This window comes from Hyaena hyaena, unplaced genomic scaffold, assembly GCF_003009895.1.
Source record: "Hyaena hyaena isolate Hyena2069 unplaced genomic scaffold, ASM300989v1 scaffold_1539, whole genome shotgun sequence".
Classification (NCBI taxonomy): domain Eukaryota; kingdom Metazoa; phylum Chordata; class Mammalia; order Carnivora; family Hyaenidae; genus Hyaena; species Hyaena hyaena.
In genome coordinates, this window is record NW_024082176.1 from 147,958 (window position 1) to 159,597 (window position 11,640).

At 37.9% G+C, this 11,640-nt stretch overlaps 1 protein-coding gene across 8 annotated transcripts in view; it reads right to left on the bottom strand.

Annotated features, from left to right (window-relative positions):
- Positions 1-4,001: 4,001 nt before the first annotated feature.
- The window catches only part of CCNB1IP1 (cyclin B1 interacting protein 1), a 28,753-nt gene continuing 21,114 nt past the window's right edge, over positions 4,002-11,640 (bottom strand). For all 8 annotated transcript variants that reach the window (XM_039224130.1, XM_039224127.1, XM_039224129.1 and 5 more), the window contains 2 exons: positions 7,089-7,422; positions 4,002-4,868 (listed from right to left, as the gene is read on the bottom strand). In XM_039224130.1, coding sequence (XP_039080061.1) covers positions 4,666-4,868; positions 7,089-7,422 — 537 coding nt within the window. In that variant the 3' untranslated portion in view covers positions 4,002-4,665. The remainder of the gene's footprint in view (positions 4,869-7,088; positions 7,423-11,640) is intronic.

Below are 11,640 nucleotides of genomic sequence, written 5' to 3' on the forward strand. Positions count from 1 at the left end.
AATCTAAAGCAGCCTCCAGGCTCTGAGCTGTGAGCACAGAGCCCCATGTGGAGTTCGAATTCACAAACCCTGAGATCATGCTCTGAGTCACCAGGTGCCCCTATTTTACCTATTTTTTAAATTTGTTTTTTATGTTTTTTATTTATTTCTGAGAGAGAGAAAGAGAGAGACAGCATGAACAGGGGAGGGTCAGAGAGAGAGGGAGATACAGAATCCGAAACAGGCTCCAGACTCTGAGCTAGCTGTCAGCACAGAGCCCGACGCAGGACTCGAACCCACAAACGGTGAGATCATGACCTGAGCCGAAGTCCGACGCTTGACCAATTGAGCCACCCAGGCGCCCCACCCGTTTTTAAACTTCCTAGTTCTGACAGAGTTCTCAGAATATAGTTTCTCAGTTAACGGGTAGCAAAATGACTTACTGGTTAAATTAGCAAGCATGGATCTACCTGACAACAGCTGGATAATTTAGGAGTAACTGGCTTCTGGACATTAATTTTAATTAGTTTGAAAAAACATCATTTAGTACCAAATATATAAACATTCATTATAATTGCTAAGCTGTGAAATCAGCTTTATAACTGATCAGCTAAACAACAGTCATCCTTTAAAAACAAGAAAATGGTAGTAGAAATCCCAAAGAATAAAGAAGAAACTACTAAAGGTCACATTTACTAATCTAGCACCATATCTCCAGTCTTAGGGCACCCCAAGTGGCTGAAAGGAGGAAAAGCAGAGGTGATGATGTTGGAAATGGGTGTTTTTTTTTGTTTTTTTTTTTAATGTTTACTTACTTTTGAGAGAGAGACAGAGCATGAGTGGGGGAGGGTCAGAGAGAGAGGGAGGCAAAGAATCCAAAGCTGGTTCCAGGCTCTGAGCTGTCAGCACAGAGCCCGACACAGGCTGGAACCCACAGACCATGGGATCATGACCTGAGGCGAAGCCGGGTGCTTAAGGCACTGAGCCACCCAGGTGCCCCAGAAAAGGGTACTTCTTAACTTGTGGCCCCATTTGTGCCTTAAGGCAATGCAGGGTCTAGAACAGAGAAAAATGCCTGAAGCTGGAATTGAAAACAAAAGTTTTTGGTTCAGATGGCAAGGAGGCCCTTATGAACAGCAGAATCAGTAAATCCAGAAGTCAGGGCTGGAGTCTACCTCATGAACTAGAGGGTTTCTTCTGGTCTTCCAAGTTCTTTTAAAATTTCTTCAAGTTTTTTAGCCAGGTTTGATATGTCGTAATTCTGAGCCATATATATTCCAACCACACTGCCAAAAGTAAATCCAAGCAGAAACTAGAGCATGGTGTCTGCAAGGAGGGCGAGGAGGGTGTGAAGGGTAATTAGGAGTTGGTTTTCAAGGAAAGGCACCAGGCCAGACCAACTTAACCCGATGCCTGTAGCTCAAAGGAGGTGCTGTATAATCACTTTTGAGTTCATAAACTTGTTTCTTTCCCAAATCCTGGAAACAAACTACTCTCAGCTTAATTGCATGTATATTTTTGTTCCATTTCTTTCTTATTTATTTATTTATTTGGAGGGACAGCACCAGCAGAAGATGGGCAGATAGAGTGGGGACAGAGGATCTGAAGCTGGCTCCCCACTGACTGGCTAACAGCTGGTGATGTGGGACTCAAACTCACAAACTGCAAGATCATGACACTAGCCAATGTCTGACATTCAACAGAAACGCCCAGGCACTTCTGTTCTCTATCTTTCTATGTATACCAAGATTGTAATACACTTTCTCCTGCCAAAAAAAGGACAGGATAAGACAGTGTTCAGTCTGTGTTGTAAGTTTAAGATTTTGAAGGAAATTTGTCTATTTTCCAAACTTATTTTCTGAGTGGGATTTTATCATTTGAACACACTATCCTAATAAGCCCACTATGCTCAAGATGGTATCATGAAAGCTGTAACATTCTTAATTCCAATGCCAATATATTGTCAGACTATATCTAGAAGAATACATAAGAAACCATGACTGTCTCTGTAAAGGGAAATGGGGACCAAGAGTGGTCAGTGGGCAAACAAAATTCTTTTGCTGTGTACACTTTTGGATTATGTACATGTACTATCTACTTAAAGACAAACATAATTTTTAAAGTTTTTTAAAATATTTATTTATTTTTGAGGTGGGGGAGGGGCAGAGAGGGAGAGAGAATTGCAAGGCATTAGCACAGAGCCAGATGTGGAGCTCAAACTCAGGAACCATGAGATCGTGACCTGAGTCAAAATCGAGTCGGATTCTTAATTGACTGAACTACCGACGCACCCCAGAAATAAACATAATTTTTATGTTTATTTATTTAACATTTAACATTTATTCAGTTTTGAAAGAGACAGAGAGGAGCGTGAGTGGGGGAGGGGCAGAGAGACAAGGAGAATCTGAAGCAGGCTCCAGGCTGTCAACACACAGCTGGACTCGGGGTCAAACCCACAAACCATGAGATTATGACCTAAGCTAAAGTCGGCCACTTAACCAATACAGCCACCCAGGCGCCCCGGTAAACACAATTTCTAAATAAAATAATAGTTGCTTCTACATAGACTATCTCTGAAAGAGACACCAGACACTGACAACAGCGGCTTTAAGAAAAGTGAAGTGACTGGGGAACAGGAGTGAAAGGGATCTCACTCTATACTTTTTTGTACCTTCGTGCCATGTGAACATAGTAAACTCTTCAGTAACTTTTTAAAGTAGCGTGTAATAGTCCTAATAAAGTCTCTCTACTTTTTAATTATAGCTTATTTGTATCTCTTTTTAAAAATTTTTTAAATGTTTTATTTATTACTGAGAGAGAGGCAGCATGAGCAGGGGAGGGTCAGAGAAAGAGGGAGACACAGAATCTGAAACAGGCTCCAGGTTCTGAGCTAGCTGTCAGCACAGAGCCTGTTGCGGGGCTCAAACCCACAAACTGTGAGATCATGACCTGAGCCGAAGTCGGTTGCTTAACGGACTAAGTCATCCAGGCGCTCCAGCTTATTTGTATTTCAAACTGATCCTGTGAACCTAACAAAAGCAAAGGTTCAAGGCAGAAATCATGAAATACATAAAATTATTTCCCCAAACCATTTTCCAACAAAATTTAAAACTGCATAAGGAAAAAAAATACTTTGTAACATAATTTATAAAATCCATGTTAACAGTTATGAAATATGGAGAGGGTTTTTAAAACTTTTAAGTCAGGATTTTCCATCCTCTTTCTCAGATGCCATATTAACTTTGGAATAGAATAAAAAAGATTTTGAGGTTATATTCTAAACTACTAAGGAAGAAAACATTACTTGCTTGCTGTCCAATTATGTGAAGTCAGGGTATTTACTTGCCTTTCTATAACTAAATATAAAAACATCTTCAAATGCTTTCAGTACAACTTTATTACTCACACAACAATGGGATTGGCATTTTGGGTAATCCCATTGTAATTCCTCCCAAACCAATAAAAATAATAAAATTTAAGAGGAAGAAAAGGCCTACAAGATAATTTAATTCAGTCCTTCATTTTACAGATGTAGAAACAAATTCCCAGAAAGTTTAAATTCAAACTCACCACCAATGTATGGGGGAAAAAAACAATTAAAACCCAGATGTTCTGCCTCTGCAACCAGTATGCTTTCAAGTCACACCTAAAGTGGATGTAAGGTAATTGAAAGTGTCCTTCAAATTTCTTTCTTGGCTCCACATTTTTTATTTTTTTAAATTAACATCTATTAATTTTTGAGAGACAGAGCGTGAGCAGGAGAGGGACAGAGAGAGGGAGACACAGAATCCAAAGCGGGCTCCAGGCTCTGAGCTGTTAACATAGAGCCCCCAATGCGGGGCTCAAACCCATGCACCATGAGATCATGACCTGAGCCGAAGCAGGAAGCTTAACTGAGCCAACCAGGTGCCTCTTGGCTCCACATTTTAAATAAGTAATCTGTGACAGTGGTCAGAAATGCTATTTAATAAAGGAAAACAAGGAATAAATCTTTAATAAGTATTTAATTTAATACTTTTAATAAGTATTTTAATTCATATAATCTCTTGAGATCAGTAACATATTGTTTAAGTTTTCTGTGTAAGAGTGCATTCCTAAATAGGCCCAAGGCAACTGCTGGCAACAGTTAAAGAGTAATTTCATTTTAAAATGAATGCCAAAAATCAACTTTACAAAATAACTTTATCAATGTGAGTCATTTTAAAAAGAAATAATAAGACTTGACATACATGTATCAAATTGTACTCTCATTCACTGACATTAGCACACCTCCACAAACAAATTAATACAAGGTCAAATACATAAATATATGCATAAATACCAGAACCCAGAGTGACATGTAGACATATACCACAGGTGCTTACATACATATACATAAACATGTAGTCCAGTCAGATATAACCCAAACGGAAAACAAATGGTGATCTACAAAACACTCAATAATATTGTACCCTTTTCATTGCTTGTGAAAACAGTTCACAATAAAATTGAGTTTAATATAATGCTCATCCCTTAAATAATGGAAACAGAAAAAGAAACCAGACTCTAAAGTCATTCCTATAGACATTTAGTTTCTCATAAAAATGTAATAGCACAGAGGATGGGGACTCCTACCCTAACTAGAATAAAGATAATTTGCTAAAAGAGACCACTGATAGTGAACAGAGAAACGTTCTGTAAAATGAGCTAAATTCTTTTCACTTTAAAGGCCCTACTGGAGATCTGCTGCTGCTCTACTTCACGACTTGGGGAGGCAAAACTAAAAAAGCTGTTGCTGGGTTCAGGAGCTGTGGGAGAACCCACAAAAAATGGTCTGAACTGAAAATCTCCATCTCCACCACCCCGATTTCGAACTGGTGTACCGTCCAAAGGAAACTTGGAGTTGTTCCCTAGGAAAAAAATAAAGAAAAAACTTAAGCATCCATTTGTTTATAGATCTTTAGGAACAAAAAGACAAAATTCATTTAATAAACATTTGAACAGAACACAAATCCTATGAGACAAGAAAATATAAACTTAATACTGGATAAAGAAAAGGGCTATGATAGCGCCCAGTTCCTCCCCCAACCACAGTATATACTATAGCTTCTGCTGTGATGCACTTTTCAATAGTTATGACCTCATCATCAAAAGTAATCTGACACAATGAAGTATATTTTTAGAAAAGTCAGAATTTACAATTCATAATTTTATTATTTACCTATGTAATCTATTCCAAAAGAATTTTGTGTGTGTGTATGTGTATAAAACCTTTTGTCGGGGCACCTGGGTGGCTCAGTCGGTTGGGCGTCCGACTTCGGCTCAGGTCATGATCCCGCGATTCATGGGTTCGAGCCCCACATCCTCACCCACTGCAGAGCCCAATGCAGGGCTCAGTCTCACAACCATGAGATTATGACTGGAGCCAAAATCAAGAGTCAAAATGCTTAACTGGCTCCACCCAGGAGCCTCTAGATTAATTTACTTTTTAAGATTGCCATAAACACTATAGAAAATATATGGCAAGGATAAAAAACTGGCACATACTCATGGCCAAGATTAGAATAACACTAAGAAAAATCACACAGTAGATCTGATTAAATAAACATTTAACAATTTCCACTGAACCATTCTTTGGCTTCTACAAATTTTAAAGGGAATATGTAACTAAAAGAGAATGCTGACTTCAAGCCAACAGTTTCAACCTGCTTCAAGCCAACAGCTGTAAAAAGAGGTAAAAGTAAAAAGGTAAGTGTGCATAAACAGAACAGGACAGAAAAGGTGAATATAAAGAAATCAAAATAAATGTGGATCGTAATAAGGAAAAATATCTACAGGGGCGCCCGGGTGATTCAGTCGGTTAAGCATCCGACTTCAGCTCAGGTCATGATCTCACGGTTTGTGGGTTCAAGCCCCGCATCGGGCTCTGTGCTGACAGCTAGCTCAGAGCCTGGAGCCTGCTTCTGATTCTGTGTCTCCCTCTCTCTCTGACCCTCCCCTGCTCACTCTGTCTCTCTCTCCCTCTCTCTCTCAGACGTAAATAAAACATTAAAAAAAATTTTTTTTTTAAAAAGGAAAAATATCTACAATGTTAATATACAATAACATTTTAATTGACTAAATTATAATTATGATCAACTTAAATTTAAGCAAAAATTTGTTTGTGTTTCAATTCTTATTTCTGATATTCTTCATCTTACTTCCTGCCTTTTCTAGATCTCTTCCCCCACTAAATCTTTTTCCTCAGCCTGTAATTCAAAATGAAACCCAGGAAACTTCACTTTTTTACATTCCAAAAATAATTTATACTAATGGCATAGCAAAAATTTATTATATTCTGTTATATCAAGAATAGTGTAAAGGGGAGAACTCAGGAAGAGACTGGAGTTTCACTGCATCTGCCAAGGGACCTAACAAGCAGAAAAGAACTGGTATCTTCCTAGATTGTGTACTTTCAGAAGGCAGGAATCCTATCTGCATAATCTTTATATTCTTGTTGCCTAGAATTATGTCTAGCAGACTAGCACATGAAGTATGTTTGTTAAATATTTGATGAGTAAATACACTAAAGCAAACCAACAATAACTTAAGAACTGAACAATCAGTATAGGCCTGTGAAAGAAAATGAAACATGGACTTCTTGAGGATAGGAAATGGTTGAGTAGACTCTGAAAATAGTTCCATAACCTTGACTAATTTACTTAAACTTTCTGTGCCTCAGTTTTCTCATCTGTAAAATAGGGATAATAACTACTTCATAAAGTTTTAAAAATAAAATGAATACATGTAAAATTATAAAAGTACGAGTACTTTGTAAGGATCAGAAACTGGCAGCTATTATTATTATTATTATTATTATTACTGCAAGGAAATAGTTTTTCACTTAAATTATCGATTTTCAAACTTATTTTGAAGAGATTTACTCTCTATGATGAAGATGTAACTTAACCACAAGCAAATAAAAATAGATAAAAGCAAAGATGTACATGTTGAGACTGGATGCAGAACCTGGATGAAGAGCCTACTACCACTCTAGGCCTTTGGAGTCCCCACTGACTTCCTGGAACTGTGCAAAACATAATGTGAAAGATTTAAAGAATAGTTATTGGATATTATCTGTCCTTTCTTACCTAATGAAAAGCCAAAAACACCAGATTGTGCAATCATGGATGGTTCAAGGGTACTTTCTTGGTTAGCAATAGTGATGTTCCGCAGCCTAAGGCTATCATACAGGCCTTGGAGCTTTTGATACTGACGATTTCGCTCCATAAGTTTCTCAGAGATGTCACTGAACTTTTTCTTATATTCTTCTAGCACTTTCTTCATGGAGGTGACTTCCCCCTTCATTGAAGTCAATTCTATATCCTTACTCTGTATTTGCTGAGTGTATATCTTCTCCATCTGTTTCAGATGGCCCTCAGCCTTGCTGAAATTGTATTCTTGATAGAGACGCTCCTGATGTACCTGTCCCAAGAGAGAGAAAAAGAGATTTTTAAGGTAATAAAGTACAAAGTTATATACTATAAAACTTTTCACAAACAAAAACAAAAGATTTATACCAGAATGTTATTAATTTTAACATTTAGAACCAGGTTAAGAAGGAATCTAGATGTACAACTGGAATAGAAAATAATACAGGATGTCACTAAATGCATAGTAAAAACTCAAGGAATATTGTCAAACTGCTACCATTATACCAACAAAAGAAGTATTTGTCTAACCCCAAAAAGTGACATGTAGTCTTAAAGTCTTTAAGAAATATAAATTTCGGGGCGCCTGGGTGGCTTAGTCGGTTAAGTGTCTGACTTTCGCTTTGGTCATGATCTCGCGGTTCGTGGGTTCGAGCCCTGTGTCGGGCTCTGTGCTGACTGCCAGCTCAGAGCCTGGAGCCTGTTTCAGTCTGTGACTCCCTCTCTCTCTGACCCTCCCCTGCTCACACTGTCTCTCTCTCTCTCTCTCTCCTAGAAATAAAAAACATTAAAAAAAAAAGAAATATAAATTTCATATTTCAAGTAATCCATAGTGCAAAGAACAGATTATAAGACAGCCTCCAATTATCCCTGCCTTATTGTACTTAGATCCTCCCCTACAATATAGACAGAAACTATGACTAGATACAGGAAAAATTACAGGATGCTGCTACATAAGACTTTAATAAAGTTGGCCTTAGTAGCACACTCTCTTGCTGGCTTGTAAAAGCAAGTAGCCATGATGCAAACGCTAAGGCCAAGTAACTGAGCACAGCCTTTGGGCAACAGCTGGCAAAATACTGAGGTCACAATGAATTTAAACATAAAACTATACACAACCTTCACAAAAATTAACTCAAAATGGATCGGAGAACTAATGTAAACATAAGATATTCCTATAAGATAACAGAGGAGAAAATCAAAATGATCTTAAGTTTAATGGTGACTTTTTAGATGCAACAGCAAAAGGCACAATCTATGAAAGAACTAATAAGCTAGACTTCATTAAAGTTAAAATTTTCTGCTCTGCAAACGACAATGTCAAGAGAATGAAAAGACAAACCACAGACTGAGAAATATTTGTAAAAGACATCTGGGGGCACCTGGGTGGCTGCCAGTTAAGCATCAGACTTCAGCTCAGGTCATGATCTCATGGTTCTTTTTTTTTTCTTAATAAAATACCTTCCTTTTTTTTTTTTTTTTTTTTTCAAATAGTTTATTGTCAAGTTGGTTTCCATATAATACCCAGTGCTCATTCCCACAAGTGCCCCTCTCCATGCCCCTCCCTCCCCCCCCCCCAATCCATCAGTCCTCAGGTTTTGTCAGCATTCAAGAGACTCTCATGATTTGCCTCTCCCCCTTTCCCCTCCCACTATTTCCCCCCTTCTTCTCCCCCATGGTCCTCCATTAAGTTCCTCCTAATCCTCCTATACATGCAAACATATGATATTTGTCCTTCTCTGCCTGACTTATTTTGCTCAGCATAACACCCTCAGGGTCCATCCATGTTGCTACACAAGGCCAGATTTCATTTTTTCCCATTGCCATGTAGTATTCCATCGTATAGATAAACCACATCTTCTTGATCTCATGGTTCTTAAGCTCGAGGCCGCTTCAGATCCTCTTGTCTCCCTCTCTCTCTGCCCCTCCCCTGCTCATACTCTCTCTCAAAAATAAATATAAATATTTAAAAAGAACCATATCTGGGGCACGTAAGTGGTACAGTCTGTTAAGCTCCCAATTTTGGTTCAGGTCATGATATCACAGTTTGTGAGTTCAGGCCCCATATCGGGTTCTGTGCTGACAGCTCAGAGCCTGGAACCTGCTTTGGATTCTGTGTCTCCCTCTCTCTCTCCTCTCCCCTGCTCATGCTTCTCTTTGTCTGTCAAAAATAAACATTAAAAAGTTAAAAAAAAAAAACCCATATCTGATAAAAGTCTGTCTTCCAAAACATACAAAGAACTCTTAGAACTTAACAATAAAACAAATAATCCAATTTAAAAATCAGTCACAAACCTTAGTAGGTTTTCACCAAAGATATACAGATGTAAAATAAGCATATGAAAAGATATCCCATATCATGTCATCAGGGAAATGCAAATTAAAACAATGAGAGACACCACTACACCCCTATTAGAATGGCCCAAATCCAGAACACTTATAACTCCAAATACTAGCAGGATATGGAGCAAAAGCAACTCTCCTTCACTGCTGGCAGAAATGCAAAATGTTATGTTACAGCCATTTTGGAAGGCAGATTGGCAGTTTCTTATAAAACCAAACATACTCTTATGATATAATCCAGAAATCATGTTCTTTGGTATTTATCCAAAGGAACTGAAAACATGTCTTGCACACAAATGTTTATAGCAGCTGTATTCATTATTACCAAAACTTGGAAGCAACCTTCAGTAAGTGAATGGATAAATAAACTGTGGTACATCTAACAACATAATATTAACATTAAAAGGATATGAACTATCAAGCCATGAAAAAACAAAGGAAACTTAAATGCATATTACTAAGTTAAAGAAGCCAATTAAAACAAGTACAAACTGTATGATTCCAAATATGTGACAGTCTGAAAAAGGCAAAACTATGGAAATAGTAAAAAGATCAGTGCTTGCCAGGTGTTAGGGGAAAGGAGGGATAAATAGACAGTGCACAGAGGACTTTTAGAGCAGTAAAACTACTCTGGATATTATTATGATGGATACATATCATTATACAGTTGTCTAAATTCACAGAATGTATAGCACAGAGAGAACCCTAATATAAACTCTGGACTTTGCACGATAGTGACTTATCAATGTAGGTCCATCAGTTGGAACAAATGTACCATCCCAGGGGCAGATGTTGATAATGGGAGACTATACATGTATGGGAGACAAAAGATACATGGGAAATCTTTGCACCTTCCTCTTAATTTTGCTATAAACCTAAAACTGCTTTAAATATAAAGTCACTTAAAAAAATAACAACAAGGCATCCGACGTTGGCTCAGGTCATGATCTCACAGTCTGTGGGTTCGAACCCCGTGTCGGGATCTGTGCTGACATCTCAGAGCCTGGAGCCTGCTTCAGATTCTGTCTCCCTCTCTGCCCCTCCCTTGCTCACTCTCTTTCTCTGTCTCTCAAAAATAAAATAAAGACATAAAAAAAAAACCCAACAAAAATAAGGCCCTCAGTTTCACATTCCACTAAGAAGTAAATGCTGCCAGCATGAGCCTGGAAGCAGATCTCTCCTGAGCTGATGAGACTGCAGTCCCTGTCAACATTTTCATTATAGTTTTGAGAACCTAAGCAGAGTCTATGCCTGAACTCTTGATCTATACAAACTGAGATAATAAACATACGTTGTTTTAAGCCACTAAATTTGTTGATTAAGCCCTTAAATTTGTTACACATATACAACTATTATATACAGACACAAATCTTAGCTTATCGCTAGATGCACTATCCTTTAAATACTAACAAAAATGAAATATGAGTACTCACCTTAAAAATTTTTTTTTTTAATTTGCCCATTCAATATAGTGTGATGTAACTCCAAGTCTGGTTACCAGTCCCTTCTATGTAGACCCACAGGACTCTGTATTTTCCTTACAAGGTACACATTACAAATATATTCTAAATGTCTGGGTTTTTAAAAAAATCTTTATCACCACTAAACCATAGCTTCCTTGAAACTCATGTATTTTATTCATTGCTGTATACTCAGCACCTAAGAAGGTGCATGAAATATAAATGTTTCCTGAAAATATTTGAATAACTAAATAGGAAATAAAAATTATTTCTGGCTACCTTAACTAACTCATTCACTGGTTTCCACCATATCTGAAAAAATGAAAACAATAACACATATTCATGTTCAATCAATAGTATGCCCCAAATAGGAAGCCACTTTAACATATAGTTCGGGGTGCCTGGGTGGCTAAGTTGGTTAAGTGTCCAACTTCGGCTCGGGTTATGATCTCACAGTTCGTGGGTTCGAGCCCATCGGGCTCTGTGCTGACAGCTAGCTCAGAGCCTGGAGCCTGTTTCAGACTCTGTATCTCCCTCTCTCTCTGACCCTCTCCTGCTCATGCTGTCTCTCTCTCTCTCTCAGAAATAAATACAACATTTAATAAATAATAACTAACTAACTAAATAAATAAATAAAAGTTCTCCACAGGAAAGTCTTTCTAAGAGGTACCAAAGCCAAAAATCATGAG